Source organism: Lethenteron reissneri, chromosome 34 (genome assembly GCF_015708825.2).
Source record: "Lethenteron reissneri isolate LAM-NWPU_2019-01 chromosome 34, ASM1570882v1, whole genome shotgun sequence".
Taxonomy (NCBI): domain Eukaryota; kingdom Metazoa; phylum Chordata; class Hyperoartia; order Petromyzontiformes; family Petromyzontidae; genus Lethenteron; species Lethenteron reissneri.
Window position 1 is genome coordinate 225,287 of NC_083812.1, and position 18,787 is coordinate 244,073.

Below are 18,787 nucleotides of genomic sequence, written 5' to 3' on the forward strand. Positions count from 1 at the left end.
GATGGAATTCGACCAGCAGTGGTGCAAGCAAAGCAATGTCGGGGGCTGCACTCTTCAACTTTTTTACCTTTCATTTCAGTGCAAGTGTAGCCAATAAGAAGCGAGGTTTAATGTAGGAGCGAGCACCTCCCGAGCGCTTTGACCTGCATCTCGGATCTCATTTCCAGGGCTCAGAGTCAAAAGCGGCGTGCGGGCGCCTCCCGAGACCCATTCATTCAAAACTAAGGTCAGGCATTGCAATTCTGCACGACCCGCCGAACCACGGAGATGCCAGCATTTTTCTCCTTATGCTGCAATTTCGTGTCTCCTTAAAATGAAACATCTCATCAGAAAGGCACAAAAAACCGTGAGAGGGGCGTGCATGTGGGGCCCTTTGTCAGCAGAGAGTGACGGGCGCTCGCGATGGACGATTGGGCAATGAGAGGTGAGTGAAACCCGTGGCTCATGCCCTGCCCCCAGGAGAACTGTGGACGCTACAAGCCGGCCAATGGGGAAGTCAACAAAGAATGGCTCGACTTGAAAATCAAGGTGGTTGGTCGGGTGGCTCAGAGGTCAGAGAGCTGAGCTGGCAACCACCAAGATCCTGGATTCGATCCAGCCAGCCACCTGCAATTATACCGTGTCATGATTTGACAACCTCTGCCAGGTCACTGACGAATTATTGAAATAAACTATCACGATAGATTTAGTTCTATTCACAATTGGCTAAATTCCAGATCTGTGAGTTAAGATGTAAGTTTGACTATGAATCGATGAATATGACTGTCTTGTGGCAGAGTGGGTAGGAGAGTTCTACCCTCTACTGTGTGGACCGGTGGTCGCGAGAAGAGATCTCAGAGGCAGCTCTGCGATATGCGCTTCAGTGGGTAATTCTCTAACACGACGAGTTTAACTCAGTTGAGAGATAATTGATTGGAAAATTAATTAGTCTCATGATATGAAGCTGATCGCGAAATCAGGATAGAATTTGGTGGAGGGGAATGACAATATTTTAAAAATTGGCTCAACGCAAAGTCATGAACCCGCAAGTCATCGTCAACCATGGAGATCGAAAACCTCTTGCCTAAAACAAGATGCGTCTGTTGGGAAGAAGGTGTTCACTTGGCACGAAGCCAGGGATGGTGTGGCACACTTCACTTTCACATTTAAACCCCCCTGGGCTCTAAGAATAATGCCAAAATACACACACATATGTGGCATGAATGTAGTTCACGCTTTTAGTTTATTATTACACATTCCATATTCAAACACACCTTGTATGTGCCTAGTGTGTAATTTTAAATGCAGAAGAGCGTATTGAGAAGTGTGCAGGTGCACTGACAAGCAGGGGGCTGTGATTGCGAGAGCCATGGGTTTCACAGCGTAATCGGATGGACGCGAGGTGCATTCTGTGGAGCTGGGTGATGGCAGCATGTGCTCCAAAGCCTGATTGCTGAAACTTCCATTGCCCCCCCCCCCTCAAAGAGGGAAAAGAAAAGTTGACAGATGTACTTCTGCAGCACACAATAACAGTCGCCATTTGCCGCTGAATGGCGGTGACGTCACCATGGCCAGGCTCGGTGAACTTGGTGTGGATGGATCACTTCCATCGGGAGGTCACGGGAGAGACCCGGGTGTTAGAGGTTAACTGACAAGATGCGCCACCTGCAGTCTCCACTGCAGCACATACAGACCACAGGTGTGTGTGCTGTGTTATACATTCATGATGAATTATATAAAATGTATTCCTTTATCAATCCAGACACCTCCTCACACCGTATTTGTCATGGAGGTTGCTTGACCATAATTCACCACGTTGGTCAGTGTAGACTGGTGAGGAGGTTGGGGAGGAAGGGGGGGGGGGTCGGTTCAGATATCATTAGTCACTGATGTTAGTCGTGGATGGGAGTTGAACTCAGATCGCTGGGTTCACAGTGCAGTGCCTGGTGAGCCACCCTGCCACCACTCTCCATGCTGCGCTTATGGTTTTAAATATGAAGGGAATAACTCACGTATAACAAAAGTAAAAAATACTAATGCTTGGCCCTTTATTAAGCCTCACATTTGAGTTGAATATATTGGAGTCAATTACAATGTACAATTGTAGAGGTTACTGCACTGATAATTATAATTAGACATCATTAAGTTACAATCCGCATGTGCCTTTCATAAATTACTTTGAAAATGTCTACATTTTCCCAGGGATATTATATGTATTTACATAATTAGTGAATGATGAGTGCAACTTTTATCCACATGCAACGAAACGATAATGAATTTGGCAAAACCGTTACGACATTTGTGGTCAACGCCGTGGCGTCGCTGTTCGAAACGACCACTTCCCATTTCCCCCGACGGTGCCACGTGCGTCGCTCGTCTGTGGACAGCGACGGCGTCATGATGCCGCGGGCCAATCTGTTGCCCGCGCTACTCGTCGACGCAAAAAAAAACTCGGATAATTAGCGCAGACTTGATTGACGGAGACGTTTAAGGATTTGACGAGAGATTATGCATCGCACGGCTTTTAATTAGCGCCGTCTCAGACGCGCCTTCTAACGAGGCTTGGGATGTGATTTAGTAAGGTGCCCACTTGAGTTTACAAAAGAATGTAAAAAAAAAATCAAAAACCAATGCCTGTGCCAAGAGTGGGCTAACTGCTGACCAGCTGTTTAGTATTATCCCACTTGCTCTTTACACCTGCGGTGCGTTTCCCAAACGGCCAGACCAATAGCAGGTTTTGGCATCCTATTGAAGTGTACACACGGGTCCCTCCAGCTGGCACCTTTCTTCCCAACAAAGAACCTAATCTTCTGCCTGGTCGTGTCTGAGGGACAGATCATTAACCCTACAGGAAACGCGACCCCCTCCGCCTCGTTACCTCGGGGCCTTCCTGCAGCGCCCACCTCCCCCCTCCAGCCCCACCGCCAGCCAATATACCAGAGCCCCAATGGCCACCACCGCGACCACGACCATCGCTCGGACCACGCAGGCGTCGCGCGGTGATGCGCGGCGGCACAAATGCCAAGCGCAGGGTGCTCGGCGGGATTAGTATCGCCGCTGACATTTCCAATCGGCCCGCGTGAAAGCTGCACTCGTGATTGCCATTCGTAATGAGTTCAGGGTTTTTTCATGCCAACTCGCCATATATTGCACGTCGCAAGGGCGTGTCGCGCATGCATTGAAATTCATTTTGGGGGACTTTGTTGAGGATGGGTGGGAGCAATGGCGCGCTGGTTACTGAGTCGCGTTGATTAATTATCTTCAACGTCCAATATTGGTGGCGAGTGACATTAATAGGACCTGCCCCCACTCCTCTTCTCCGCACTGGCCAGCGTGAAATGTGACCAAGAAGACCTCGCCATGCCAGGGAGATCTATAAATGATGAGGGTTGTAAATTACAATCAAGCTAATATGTTTATACTGGTGGTAGCTAGTCTAAGCTCAATGCAAATCAAATGATACACTTATTTACATTTTATTGCTTGAATAAAATGTATGTCCACATTTTACAGTCACTTGCATCCTGTACAATCTACTTATTTTAGCCTTTTGTCATTTAATAAAATAAAAATATTCTGCTAAACTTGCATTTCATTTTTGCCGTTGATTTCAGCGGCACATCCATTGAACCATAAATGTTTGCTACCCAAACATTTATGGTTCTGGACATAGAAATCAATTATATTCTTGCATATGGCAATATGTTCAGGAGCTACATGCCAATGTCAAGATCTTCTAGCCACAAAAGGGCATCAGGATAGAGTTTGTATCGTTTTATGGACCAGATAGTAAACCATTGTAGTCTGCACGCATTCAACAGATGGAAAATACTCTTTGTTTTTTTCGGTAAAGTCACGTAGGTGAAAACTAAATAAAATAATAATAAAACAACTAAATTAAATCACGACGTTTTGGAAGCAACACAAACATCCGTCATCAGGTGTGACTGCTCCAGCAAAATTACTGTAGCGTATGAAGAGAGATATTTAGAGACACGTGTTTATATAGATGAGAAATAGTAAAACTACAGGGATATATGATTGGTGAAAATTATGGTAATGATGGTGATGACATTTATACTCCTGTTTTTATAACCCAGGTCCCAAATGCAAAACAAATGTCGTCTCAAAGGGCTCTCAACGAGTTCTCTCAGTAAAATGAATTCATTAACAGATTAATCGAGGGTTTTTGAAGGGTTATATCGCGTAAATATATAAAAAAATATTTTCAGCAGCTCTCCCGCGATATTTCTCTCCTGATGACGATTGCTTGTGTTGCGATAGAAACGTCGTGAGTGCTATTATTTTTTAATTATTTGATCTATCTACGTGGCTTTACCGAAAGACCCAAATAATATAAATATATAAATTAAAACCCGCCACCCACTGGCGGAGCCAGTGGGCGGGTGGGGTGGCACGTGCCCCACCAATGATCCGATCCGATCAGATCATTAGTAGTAATAAATCAGAATTTTGCGACCCCCACTGCCACTGTGTCGCATATTATTACGTGCCAGGGACTCCATAAGATGATAGGACAATAGTCTGAGTCCATAAATGGCAATAAGTAGCGGCAAAGCAGTTTTAAGTAAATTGTGCGCAGTTGCGTATACAGTACACGACTTCCCTGAAGGCATTCACCTTCAGCGAGCGCGATGCCGATCACACAACGCGGTTCGAATTCGACCCTCGATCGATGGCTGAGCCATTGCCGCACACGCGTCGAATAGAAAGCAAGGGACAAGTCTTTACTTACTAACAACTCCTATCATTTATAATTGCTGGAGGGTTTGCTCCCCCTACCTGAAAATCGTGGCTACGCCATTGCCGCCACCACCCGACACAGCCAACTAGTAAGGGTTGTCACGTAAAAAGAACGTGCCAATTTGTCACTAGAACAGCACACCGGTTGTGTGTTGGAGAGCCAAGCCACAACATTTACAGTCTGAGTACGACGTTTCGCCAGTAATTACAACTAGCTTCATCAGGCGGGTTTTAACGACACATTTATATATTTACGCGATTTAACCCAAAATAACTTTGTTATGGATATTGGTCGCGAAAGCCTACGTGTTAACTTAACCGATTGATTGACTGATAAATTTCCTTGGCGTTGCACGATCTCCCGATTTGACAAATCTGGAGCACGGGCAGCACGCACAGAGCCACGGTGATGGCATGCTCAAGCAATGGCTCGTAATGATTCACGGCGAATTTGTAATTTAGATTTGCGCAGATTGTGACCCTATCGAATTCACGTTTCCAATTAAGGGCTCCGCGCACGCAGGCCCAACACGCGCAACCGGGCGCCGGCGGTCAGGTGAGGACGCCCTCCCTGGGATGCGTTGCGGCCTAACAGATGGGGCCCACCGCGCATCACGCGCCTACACCCGGGGGCATCGCGGGGGGTCGAGGGAACATCTGAGTCCCGCGCCTCGCTCTCTCAAAGTCATCCCATTCCAAATGAAAAAACTATCCCAAAAACAGACAACAAACCGAGATCCGATGTAAACCGAAAATAAATAGGACTATTTAATTTAGCCGTCCGTTAAGAGGTTTCAGAAACGAGGTTGAAATATTCTACAATGATCGGCGCATACAAGAATCGCCCAATCGAGGCGTATGGATTTTAATTATCAGTGAAAATTAATTATTTATCTAATGCTTTGGCTGCTGTCCTGAACACTAAAATGCTTACATGGGAGAAGGTGCACTACAGACGTTAACATTGACTGCCAAAATTATCCTCGTGCTGTCAGCACAAGATCCTGGATGCCTGGCATGGTCGAACTCCATCTTGTTGTGCGGCACACAAAGGGATTTTATGTTATTTTATGGCGTGCGGCACTTCACCAGTGACATTATGTGACGAGGCCTAAATCCTGAAACGGACGTGTGAGGCATCCAAAACAGCTCGCGAGTGGCAGCGGGGGTAGCTGTGGTGGTGGCGGCGGCTGCAGCAAGTCGTTCAACAGGACGATGAAACCGGCCCTAATCCGAATATTATAGAGCAGTATCACTCACACTCGCACTACAAAAGAGCATGCCGGTACGGGAGCAGCCACGCAGCTGCACAGCCGGTTATAAAACAAAAAAAACAAGCCAAATGCTGCCTCATTGTTATTCCATGGCCATTGCAAAACTCGGGGGCACTGCTATCTCTTTCCAGCAGCCTCCGCTCCACCACCGCACCCCACCGCTGGTGGCCCTGTGCTATCGCCACCTCCTCCTCGTTGCCTATCTTCATCACGTTCATTATTTCAATGGAAGAATAATTTCAGCCGTTAGCAACAGCACAGCAGAGCCTACCGGTTTCTTCATAGGTCTCAGTTCTAATGACATTCAGTAATTAGGCCGGACACATCCCAAGTCTCTGCAGGAACGATGCGCGACTTTATCAACAAAGCGTCGTGCACAGCTCCAGCTACGGAATGAGATCTCGCCCTGCTGAGTGTAGGTGTGCGTGCTCGACAGCCAACAAAGGTCGCAAGGAGGGGGGCAGAAGGGACAGCCTGCCCTCCCTGGCTATTGAATGTGATTTTTTTATACTTTATAAATAAGGTTGAAAGCATAGTATGCATTAGCTCTGTCCGTATGTCCGTGTATAATGGGGAGGCACTATTACCCTTGCAAGGAGAATTCAGTGTGTAAAACTGGTTATACACTCAACAAGACTTGAGTATAACGTTGTGCTGATATATGAAGTTAAAAATCAAGATGTCATCATGGCCAAACTCAATGATGTCACCACACCGCCAAGCGCTGTCTACTTTTTGCCAGAACCAGCAGCTCCCGCAGCTACTGCACAGTAAACACGTGACCTCCAAGATCCACTTGAACTCTTTCGTCTGTGGACTTATTACTATTTTGAAAACCGGTCCAATTCATCAAAGGGTTGCCCAAAACTTGAAGGGAAAAACAAGAAGAAACTGGACGACTGGACTTGCAAACACACACAGTGTTTTGCCCTGAGAGGTGCCCAACTTCGGTACCACTAATTCAATTGTGCTGAAGACAAGCACATGTCTAATAATGTTACATAATCCACGCATATGCATCATATTTCCAAACCTGTTTTTGTTGTTGATGGTTTGCATCCTGTGCACTGGTTTTAAATGTAATGGGAGCATGCGTTGACTCACAGTGATACGGGCCAGAAAGGTCCAATATCGTAGCTGCTCACCCCGAGCTATAAATGCCCTGACAGTGGCATTGTCTTGTGCTGTTCGCCTTTTGGCGTTCTCTGATCTAAAACTTTGAGACTATGCTAAAAAGAAAGCTGTCTGGTGTAGATCAATCAGTTTCAAAGAAGATGCATATATTATCAGAAGATGTTTTATTTGCATGTTCACCACAAGTACGTCTGCTTAATGCAGACAGAATTCCTTGAAAACGGATTCTGTTTGGTGTTTTAACATCTTAACACCTGTTTTATTGCCAGAAAGGGTAAAACCCATTGTAATAGCAAAAATGTGTTCAACGCTAAGACCAGTAGACAAAAGAAGGCAATAACTGATGCAAGGATTAGGCGTCGATTTAAATGCGTGGACCCGATGTGTAACTTCTTGTTGAAGGGGAGATGCAAAGGTGGACAGTACGATACAAATGCAGGAACAATTCACCAAGGTCCAACATTTTGCACAAAATTATCCACTTCACGCAACAACAAAAAACAAATAAGCAGCCAAAAATACTTTTAAAATATTTAGCGCAGAAGCCAAGACTAAAATATGTTGGCACGTGCACATATTTTAAAGTGGAACACATATGCCGTAGGTGTCCATGTGGAATTCTAAGTGTATGTAGAGCGCTTTGTAATTCCACAAATAAAAACAAAAAATGCCTCTCCATATCGTTTTGTTTATGGGGCTCTTTTCACCAGACTTCACCACGCTGGTGAGTGTGGGGTGTGGGTTGGTGAATGGGGGGGGGGGGTGGAGGGGAGGTGGTGAGGGCCATGACCGGTTCAAATATCACTCTTAACCGATGTTAGCCGTGACCAGGGTTTGCCATATTCACCAATTAATTTGGTGCGCTAACCACCACACCACCGTTCTGCTGTTAATTGTAATTGCTCTGCCATAATTTTTCAGTGAGTCGTTTCAACTGGAGCAAACGTGAGACGGTGACGCAAGCACGTGCGTCACTTCTCGGAGGTGCCTCGCCATCTGCACCCGCACGTCGTCCCAGGTGGTCAGCATCAGCAGCAGCAGCAGTCTCGTTATGCACGATTGAAATGAACGCCACCACACATGACACCAAAATGAGAAACATCCAAGAGATGCCAAAAATCTCCCCGGCGACTCACCGTCAGATATTTCACCAACAAAACGATACCAGGGCTCACCTTGGTCAAATGGCTTGGCTTGCTCCCAGGAGCGAAAGTAATCCTCCTGAAAAACACCGACACCCACGTTCAATGTGTGCACACATAATGTTCACTCATGGTTTTGCGAATTTGCCTTTTCGTAGAATAAAAGCATTCTGGTGTCTCCTATAACTAATGGTAATAATTATTTCAAATTGTAAAGTGCTGAACAGTATTTTGTCACTCTCAAAGAGAAACTCAGAGGCAGGAGGAGGAACTAGGCAGGCGGGAAAGGCAGACAGATGGTGAGATGATGCCAACAATTTCTCAAGCTCTGCAGTCATCTATAGATGAAGGTGTTATCGGCCAATTAATGAGTGTTTACATGTGGGAGACAATCGAAGCACCTGAAGAAATCCCATGTGTGTGAGGTGGCAACGCTCTATCCCCCATACAGAACAGAACCGGCTAAGTCAACATTTTTACTGTTCCAAATTCTTCTGGTGAGCAAGGGTATGGAATCTCGATGCCCACGGAAAGGTGTTTCGCAACATTTGTGCAATCCACGAACCATTGGCTCCACAGTGCTGGATTACAAAGCGTGTGCTACCACTGCTCACCAACATGGCAAATAGCAAAGCTGATGCGTTTCGGCTTTTTTGGCAAACTATGAACGTGTGGTCTATTGCATTAAAGAAGCATCGAGGGCGACATTCGCTTTATAATTTTAACTCAGTCAACGTAAAGGGAATGTTGTACTTGAGGAATTTTATGCAACCAGCTACTGAATCTTAAGACAAGACAAAATCTCATATATACAAACGCAAAGATCCCCCAAATAGCGTCTATGGGTCAAGTGCTGTTTGAAAGTACCGATGAAGACTGGCAGGGTGCACGAGGTGCTGGTGTGACCAGCACACTGCGCCATATACTACTTTATTCTAAAAAAAACATACTACTTTATTCATGAAGAGTTGATCTAGGGGAGACTCAGGATTTGTTCAAATAATCTCGCCACTGATGTTAGCTGTGGCCAGAAATCGAACACAGGTTGACATATTCATACCCTAGTGCGTTAACCTCTAAGCCACCGCTACCCAAACACACATACACACACACACGTACGCGTACACACTCACATGCAGATCAACGCTGGCTTATTTTTAAAAAATGTCGATGCTAACATTAAAAGATTGGCATTAACATCACGCTTATTGATATGGATTTTGCAACAAAACTCAATATGGCAATACAGGAGGTCCCATGATGATATGGCAATACATGATAACCGAGGCATTAGGGATTAATGCTTGATTTGAAGCTTTCATGACTGCAGGAATTACTCTTTGGTTCTATCGGCAATCTTTGTAAGAACGTAATCAACAAGGTAAGGTGCTGACTGTTCTGTTAGCCGACTCTCTGTTTTGGATTGCATTGTATTTCTAAGTTCACTAGGTTTGCTTTCTACCTGATGACGATTGCTTGTGTTGCAATCCAAACGTCGTATTCTATTATTTCATTTATTTTCTGTCTACGTGACTTTACAGAAAGAACCAAAGAGGATGAATGCTTTAAGCATGTTTTTTTGTCAAGACCAAGAGTGATTATAAATAGATCATAACCTTGCCAGCTGTAAAGAATCGCGTAGTTAAAATATAATCATTGCACCCGCACACTTAAAAAGATGTGAATGAATGCGAAAAAAAATCTTAATTAAATACTGACCTCCACCTCCTGAGCAGGCCAGCAAGGACAAAGATAACAAACCATTAAAACGCGGGCGATCGTCGAGCAGCAGGCAACATCCAAAGGTGTGCAAGCGTAATACAGGCCCTATGGGGAAGTTCCTCTCTCGATTTAAAGCCCGATTACCTACAAATGCAACGATTACATTCATTCCGTGTACATTTTTCCTTCACCTTAATTCTTTCCATGGACGTTTTCAAAGTAGAGTTTACCGAGCAAACATGTCAAAGGGCATTGCATTTTATTTTAAATTGATGAGCGTTTATTTATTTCTCCCTGGAAAGTGCTTGCTCTGCTCGGATTTAGTTCCATGTCACTCACTCTCCATGTTGCTTTGTTCCATGTTACTCACTCTCCATGTTGTTCTGTTCCATGTTACTCACTCTCCATGTTGTTATGTTCTATGTTACTCACTCTCCATGTTGTTATGTTCTATGTTACTCACTCTCCATATGTTGTTTTGTCGCCCTTAGTCATTTTGGTGACCCAGGTCACTCTTGCCAATGAGGCTATATTTTTATATCTGGTTAAACAAAATAAAATAAAAGGAATGGATCTTCAGAAATACATTTTAAGTAATCGAAATGTGCATTTAAATGTATAGAAAAGAAATGTTTCTTCATTTCATGCTTTGCTGCCTCTGCACTTCAACCCGCTGGCCTTACATTTTATTCACGCATTTTTTGTCTCTACCTTGAACATTTTCTTGAGCGTTTTAAGACGTTTTTTCAGAAATGTTTCCATTTCTATCGTTCCTTTTAATTATTCTATACATATTTATTGGCTTCGTTTGGTTTGCAACCTAGATGGAACACTTGTTCAGCACTGTCATTGCCAACTGGTGACTTTGAAGGCCACCAGAGTGCTGAGCATCACAATCACCAACCCTCCACTCTAGTAACTCACTCGTGGTTTCTATTCAAGTCGCCCATTTAACGTCAATACAGTGGGAGATCACTTATTCTGCTCTGTTGCTCCCAGCATTCTGGAACTCCCGACCGCAAGTCATTCGTGCTGTCGAATCCCTGCCCCTGTTCAAAGTTCAGGCTCGAGACCTTGCTTCTTTCCCTCTTCCTGTGACTGACCACCTCTAGAAAGAGAATACATATTATCACTGTTTCAGTCAGGAATCTTGAGATGTGGCTGCATTTAGATGTCACATTTAGAAACAATGTATTGTAATGTCCCAGCTCATAATGTCTCTCGCCTCACAATAACAAACACACTTTTTATGAAGCTCATTGTAACCACAGTTCAATTCCTGGCCATGGTCATTAGTGGTCAGTGATCTTGCAACTGGTCCTGAGCCCTTCTTCACCAACTCGCACTGACCAGTGTAGCGAAGTATTTACCACAATCACCATGACAAAACACAGTTCGGGGAGGCCATTATCCAGCAATGCATTGATAAATAACTGTAAAAAAGATTGTACACACCACATATTGTGTGTACCAGCGCACCTTATTCGCCAGCAAATCTAAAAGTAAAGGTGATTTCCTGCTCAAATTAACATTTGAGATGGTGCCCATCTTCTGTTTAAAGCTCTGAGCCAGTGATTAAAATGATCCATTCCTACGGACAACCACTGTGAATTTCCTTGGAGGGCAGGGCAATTCCAACCAGAATTGTGAACTCGCAATCTTACGATTTTGAGAGGTGCACGTTACCACTGAGCCACCTGGCTGGTGGGCAGTGTGTGCCAGCGCATGCTGCTAAGTGGTGAGTGACATGAAGCTTAACGTGAGCAGCAGCTAAGTCTTATGTTACGCATAGCAGTATCTGTAATACACTCGTAATTGCACGAGTAATTACTTAACACACACTGGGTACGCACTGCATCATGGAAGGAAAAATTATTGTTACTGCTGGAAATCCTTACTTCTAAATTTTCAGGACCGTTTTGTGCACACAAAGACACTGGAGCAAATAAAAAATCCCATGAGACATCAAAACACAATCGGCACAAACGAGAGTTACACCACAGCTCTACGGCTACGACTTTTCGTTTGTTTATATATATATTCAACACAATTCTGCAGAATCCTTTCTTGTTGTCACTGGCTATAATGGTGGTGCAGTCCTGTCTCTTGCCAGTGCCTGGTTATGGCATTCTCCTCTCTGCCAGCGAAGGGACTCCCTAATTGCCTCCTGAGAAAATCTCATGGCCGATTAGCTTAGCCATATGCTACAACGGAGCCTCACCCTGACTGGTGACTTTGCTTGGAAAAAATAAATTCGTAAATAAGCAAAATCAAATGCATCTGAGCATTTAATAAAGTGGGGCCTGATCTGTTCTGGCTCCTGTGTTTTTTTTTTAGCCAGGGCTGATGTAAGCACTCAGCAAGACAACACAAAACGGCTGAGCACAGTCAGTGCCACCCCCGGAGGGCACCGTGTCAGGACGGATTATTCCACTGATGGGTAGAGACAGCCACAGAAATGGAGACCAGACACTGGAAAGCCACGGTGTTAAGCCACACCGGCATGAAGGTTTTTGCATCGACATGAGCTATGGGAGCTGCATCGCTTCAAAAGGGTGCTTTTGCCACAGAACGTGAATTGGTGCGTGCGCATGATGCATCTGTTCACTTTCTGGGCAATAAAGGGAAAGGTGACATAACATTTACGTTGTGAGGGCTGATCAGGTGATGAATGTTGTGGAGGTGTGACGCTGTGCCTGGCAGGTAAATAGCACGGCTTGGTTGCGCAGTGCCCCCAGTGCAGGGCTCTTCTAGGTAAACACTGAGCTACGTCGCTCGTTCGCAGAAGTGACCTGGCCACAAATGACAGCCCAACGAAGTGGATTATCATGTGGACATTTATTGCAGCCAAATACTCGAAACACGTGATTTTAAAAGTGAAAGTTAAAACTGAAGACCCGAAGAAAAAATAACAAACCCTCCGCAAACATCCGATGCTTATAATAATAAGCATCGGCTGCATTGGGACTCAGCTATGGTGCAGATTAAATTAAATCGCCCTTCAGTGTACCTGATTGTGTTTTTTTTTTAAAGAATATATGCTACTTATCATAATAATAGCAATATAGAATGCCTGATTTGGCAGGGCCTTCCTGATAGATTCGTAGATACTAAAGGGCATAAATATTGTTATATTGTATTCATGTAACTGTTGTGTGGCAGTTAGGTCTTTATTTAATTATTTTATTCTCTTTTTTTATTCGGGTCTTGGTTTGTAATGGCTTGAATAAATGTAATATATATGCCGTATTGTAAAGTAGTATTTTGTAAATGCAGTATCTGTAAATTGTGCGCATAACATAATTAAAAAATAATCACAAAATGTTAAGCTAACTTTAATGGCAACAATCACATTTCAATTAACAGGAATGGGCTGCGTCAATGGAAAAAAGTAGCGCGTGAGTAGAAAACTGCTGCGAAGCAACAATTAAATGAGGCTTCCGAGTGGGAGAGAGCAACGGCCGGTAGTTAATCTGTTACGCACGGCACATGCCTCGCGCGTGTCCACCTCCCCAACCCCCGTGATGGAACACCCGCCACTCCCTCCCACGAGTGGTCGGTAGGGTTCCAGCGACGCGGCGATACTGTGATGTCATGATTATCATCAACAGCCTTGGTTAATCCACTACGGGATGAAGTCTTCCCTGGGCCGCCACGAAACCAGTGATGTCATAATTATTATAATCCACCAGAATCTGCACATTAAATGATTTGATCACTCCTTCGCTATTGGTGGATGTTTTGTCGGATGCGTTCCATTCATTATAAATAAAGTAATTGACTAGATTACACTGTGATGCGTTGTATGAAATAAGATCGGCAATAAATGTATTGCTCGTTTTGATAAATATCATTATATCGTGATTATCAGTGCTCATATTTTCCGTTGTTTAGATAATGGCAAAATATGTACGATATAATAAAATAGATAAAAAAATTAAGCTCTGAATAAGTAGTTATTGGTAAGGAAAACATAATAATAGTTGCAACGATTCAAATACTTATGGCAGTGTTATGCTGAGTGAACTAAAGTTTAAGAACTTTGAAAAAAAAATCTTTATTTGCGCTGGAGTTACAGAAAAACACGGATAAAAAAACATGAAATACAATTGCCATGTTATTGGAAAATTATTTCGTGAAAATGAATAGTGTCATGAAAAATCGCATTTCAAGAACCCTGGCGATACTCAGGCTTCCACCCTCAACCTAAAAGAAGCAACTCGACATTTGTTTCTGTGTGGTAGGGAAAACAACCAGGCCAGGCCACACAAGCTGCAATACAAAAACATTCATCCTTCGCACCAACAGATATGTAGCATCATCTCCTTTTCTCTAGAGTAAAATAACACAACGTGCATTAATTCTAGATTTGAAACTTTCGTGACTGCAAGGAATCATACTCTTAGTTTTTTCGGTAAAGTCACGTAGGTAAAAAATGAAATTAATGAAATAAATTAAAATTAATTTTTTACCTACGTGCATTATCAACGGAGCACTGAAACGGACACCAATCTCATGGCTCCCAGTTCTAGCGAACATTCTGCCACCAAATATCCACAGAGACAAGCACACTGCAAAGTAGTGTACACGTTTTCATGCCAATGACAACCACCAATCATCCACCAAACCTCAACAATGTTCCTCGCCACCAACTTCTCAAGTCCCGATCCCCCTCCTGGGATCGCGCTGTCACCATCCTAGATAGCACCCAGATCCAGAAGAACGTTGGAAAATAGAACACCCAAGACATCCAGCATAAACACCTCGTTCGAGACCCAAACATCGCTCCTCCTGGCTTTGACGTTCCTCCTCGAAGACACTGGTGGAACCATCAAGTGCATATCAGAACATCAAAAGGCCACTGCGCACATCTCCTTCATTAATAGAAAACTAACGACACAATCCACAGTAGTGTGATTATCGTCATGCAACCCAAACAATGAACCATATAGTAAGCCACTGGAGGCTGCAGGAATAGCAACATTACACGAACTCCCTCCTGAAGCCCTCTCGAAGACAGCCGACCTTGACATTGGCATTTGACTCCTCGACATATTGCCATCATGCACAATAATAAAATAGAATTTTTACCGAGCGTCTACAGCCACCCATCTGGCTAATAGAACACTGTACTGGAGGGATCCAGAAGAGCTGATGGCTTGCTTGGCCGCCGTGACACACGCAGGACACACACATCCCAGACTGATATGAAAAGGTAGCCTTAGTATGTGTTAACTATCTGTAAATCCCCCTTAACCCCCCCCCGCTGCCCTCTGCCAGAGCGGCAGGTATAATTACATTAAAAAGGGTGTTTTTTTATCAGCAACTCTATACACCGAGCATGTGTTTGTGTAATTAGTCTACTTATTCCTCTATTTGTTTGATTGTTCATGGGATGGGCCCACTGTAGGCTTAGGGGAGGGGGGAAACTATTCACACAGGGCTCAATCATAAAGAAAGTGATTCTGGAATGAGTTGTCAGCTAAGCGCTGAAGAAATTACGTTCTATACTAATTAGCATTTGTTAAAAACAACACATCCGGTAAAATTCGTAGACTTTCATAACTGTACACGCATCAGCAAATATGAACTCCCTATCAAGAAGAGCACTGCCCTGGAGGAACTGGAGGAAGACAGAAGGTTGCTGCTGGTTTTGTGTGGCTGCTGGTTTTGTGTGGCTGCTGGTTTTGTGTGGCTGCTGGTTTTGTGTGGCTGCGGCTCTGACAACAAACAGGACTCACAAACCCCACCCGTCTATGAGCTACAGTCATGCGACATGGCAGCCTGGGTGTGCATTAAAATAACCGCGCCTGTGTCTCTTTATCTGCCAGTGCTCAGCGTTGAACAGCAGCCACGCATCCATCCCCTCCCGTAAGATGACCTCAAGTAGCCTGGCTCTCAGTGAACTGTGCTATCCTCAGAGGTCAAATAAGTGACATCAATACCAGGATTAGCCAAGCGACACAAACCAGAGCACAGCTTAGCAGTTCCAGGGTGGGGCTAAACAATGCAGCTTAAGACCGAACGCAAACATTAAAAACGCTAAACAGTCCCTCCAGAAAAACGCGGAGTTTTTTGGTGATTGTTGCGGGCAAAAATCGTTGATTATGCGGCACGTTTTCTTAAAAAATGCGATGGAATATGCGGGATATTTATGCAATTTTATGCGATTAAATTGCGGGAACTTGCAAAAACTGCGGTTTGATGAAAAAGAGAAAAAAAAGTGATTCCCACAACACCCTATTCACTAGGCTACTACTTTAATGTAAAGAGTCATTTCTTATTACTTCCTATGATAAGCAAGCATACTACATCACAGAAAGTGCTGGGAATATTTAAGTTCTCATCTTGTTTTATTTCAGACCTTAACAAACAGATGGCTCAAACTTACAAAACATTGAGTCGAACAAGTTCTGTAGCTTTACAAAATGAATATGCTACAACTTCTGTAAAAATGAATAAATAAAATATTAAAAAATAAAATGTGTGCTTCCTGTTTTACAGAGGTAGCTATACAAAACAGACATCTTCTGTTAAAATAAGTGTTTTCAGTGCACAGTAACGTAAGCAATACAGTAACAGTACAGTCTTACAGTAATGTAAATTTACATACTACTAACAAAAAGTGCAATCTTACAACTGTAAAGTTGCATAAACTCCTGAATAAAACTAACTACGTAGCCTCTAACACTTCATAACGTTCCCATGGCAACAGGGGAAATGGCTGCGCTTGTGTGAAGTAAACGCAACATTTTTCAACTTTCTGCTAAGATATATGTGACTTTTTGCAACGAAAATGCGGGGATTATGAAATCATACAAGCCCGCATATTTTGCGCGCGGAAATCTGCAATTTATGCGGCGAAAGTGCGGCGTATTTGAAAAAACGCGCCCCCCGCATAAATATGCGGACTTTGGCTGATTTTGCGTGGAATCTTGCGATCGCATAATCGCGTTTTTCTGGAGGGACTGGCTAAACGCCCATTTCCATGTGCGGGTAACTTTGGAGGGGGGGGGGGGTCGTTTTGGGGGGGGGAGGAGCACCCACCGTCTCCCAGAATTCAGCTCAGACCCAGGAATTGTTTTCGCAAAAAGCGCTGAGAGTGTGACGGATCTAACAGGCCGAGCAACGTGGACTCGGCGCTTGAATGATAAAAAAAAAGCTGCCGTGAAATTTGCGTTGAGAAATCATCTGCATTGTGAGCAGCCAGCGCACGCAGGCCGGTTGTGACCGCTGCGGAGCGAGCGGCGAGACAGCAGCGCGCACGAGGCCCGACGGCGAATAAAACGTCCCGCCTGAGATGTGGTCCGCATGGGACAGCGCAGATGATTGTAACAAAACACGGACAATACCTCTGCACAAACACGTCATCCGTACAGCACGTATTTTTCTCTTTGCCATCCCACATTCACAAACGTTTCCTGGAATACGGAATTGAGGAATAACCGTTGGCAGAAACCATGTATCATGCGCACGCCAACACGCGCACATGCGTGAGCACAAGCATTTGTAAAATGCTCATGGCAGACGCCCAAGACATCTTTGCTCGATATTCTGATGGAGAAGCTCATTAAAGTCTCACCACGACAGCAGTTTTAGGAGTCAAAGTGGAATCATTTAGATGATAGCTGTAATATTCTTGCCCCTGCTCCTCACTCTAGCCATTTCATCACAAATGCATGATCTGTACTTTATTGCACTCCCACACTGCGCTTTTGGATAAACCGATGCATGGGCGAGTGCACATGCCAATTAGAGTGCTTGGGCCAGAAGTCGATTGGCATGGATGGTCCATTCTACTGCGGGCAGAAGCAGCCTTGGCAAGGGCCGAACGTGTCAGGCTGCTCACTCATATCCGATTGGTCTATCCGCTCCTCCTTCTCCTCGTGTCCTGCCACCAAAGTCCGCATGTTTATCCAATTTCAGGCACACGGTGATAATACATGGTCTGTAATCCCGGCGATGTCCTCCACATTGGGTTTGTCTCCTAAAACCCCCCACAAAAATAAGCGGCTTCTGTCATATCCATCTTAGTGGACAACCAATCTTAGACAGGAACAGTATAATTACTGACCTCACAAGTATTACTCATGCTGCTGCACGCCATACAACACACAACACAGAATTCCAGTGCCAATTATTTGCAACTGCATTCGGATGTTTGGCCAATTCTAATATCTTTTGTTGTTACGTGGCAGTAAAACGCAGCACCCGGAGAAAACCCACCACGCAAACAAGGGGGTGACACTCAGTGATCTCCCAGCCACGCACTGGTAACACACCAGGCCAAACCCTGGTGGTGGTGATCGATCCAAGTACTAACGAGCCTCAAACCAGATGAGCTAACATGACAGGATGAGATTGGGCTAATTTATGGTGATTACATTGTCAAAGAGAGCCCTTTGTGAGGACTGCCCCTCAGGTAGATTTAAAGGGTTGATTGAACTCAATAACTTGGCAGTCTGGTCGTTGAGTGACTTCGACATTGAGCTGTGATAGTAAATGCAATAAGATGTAAGGTAATTTGGTCATAGATAGTGCAGTACAACACAGCAACATAACCTCGCTCCTTGTTGGTCTCAGGCCATCATCAGACGGCCACTCTCACCTACTGCCTGTCATACAACTTTTACAGAGCTCTGCCAAAGCATCAAAATAAACAAATCCTAACGTTAAACCAGGGTCCTCGTCAGCAGTCGAGTCTCTGGCAAATGGAGAGCATCATGAATCTCAGGATCTACTGGATTGTCCACTCGCTGCAGCTAGGAAGCT

General features: G+C 44.4%; 1 protein-coding gene across 1 annotated transcript in view; it reads right to left on the reverse strand.

Annotated features, from left to right (window-relative positions):
* Window positions 1–18,787, reverse strand: part of LOC133350504 (testican-3-like) — a 179,830-nt gene that overhangs the window by 75,329 nt on the left and 85,714 nt on the right. Inside the window, exon 3 of the mRNA XM_061564851.1 lies at window positions 8,327–8,372. Coding sequence (XP_061420835.1) covers window positions 8,327–8,372 — 46 coding nt within the window. The remainder of the gene's footprint in view (window positions 1–8,326; window positions 8,373–18,787) is intronic.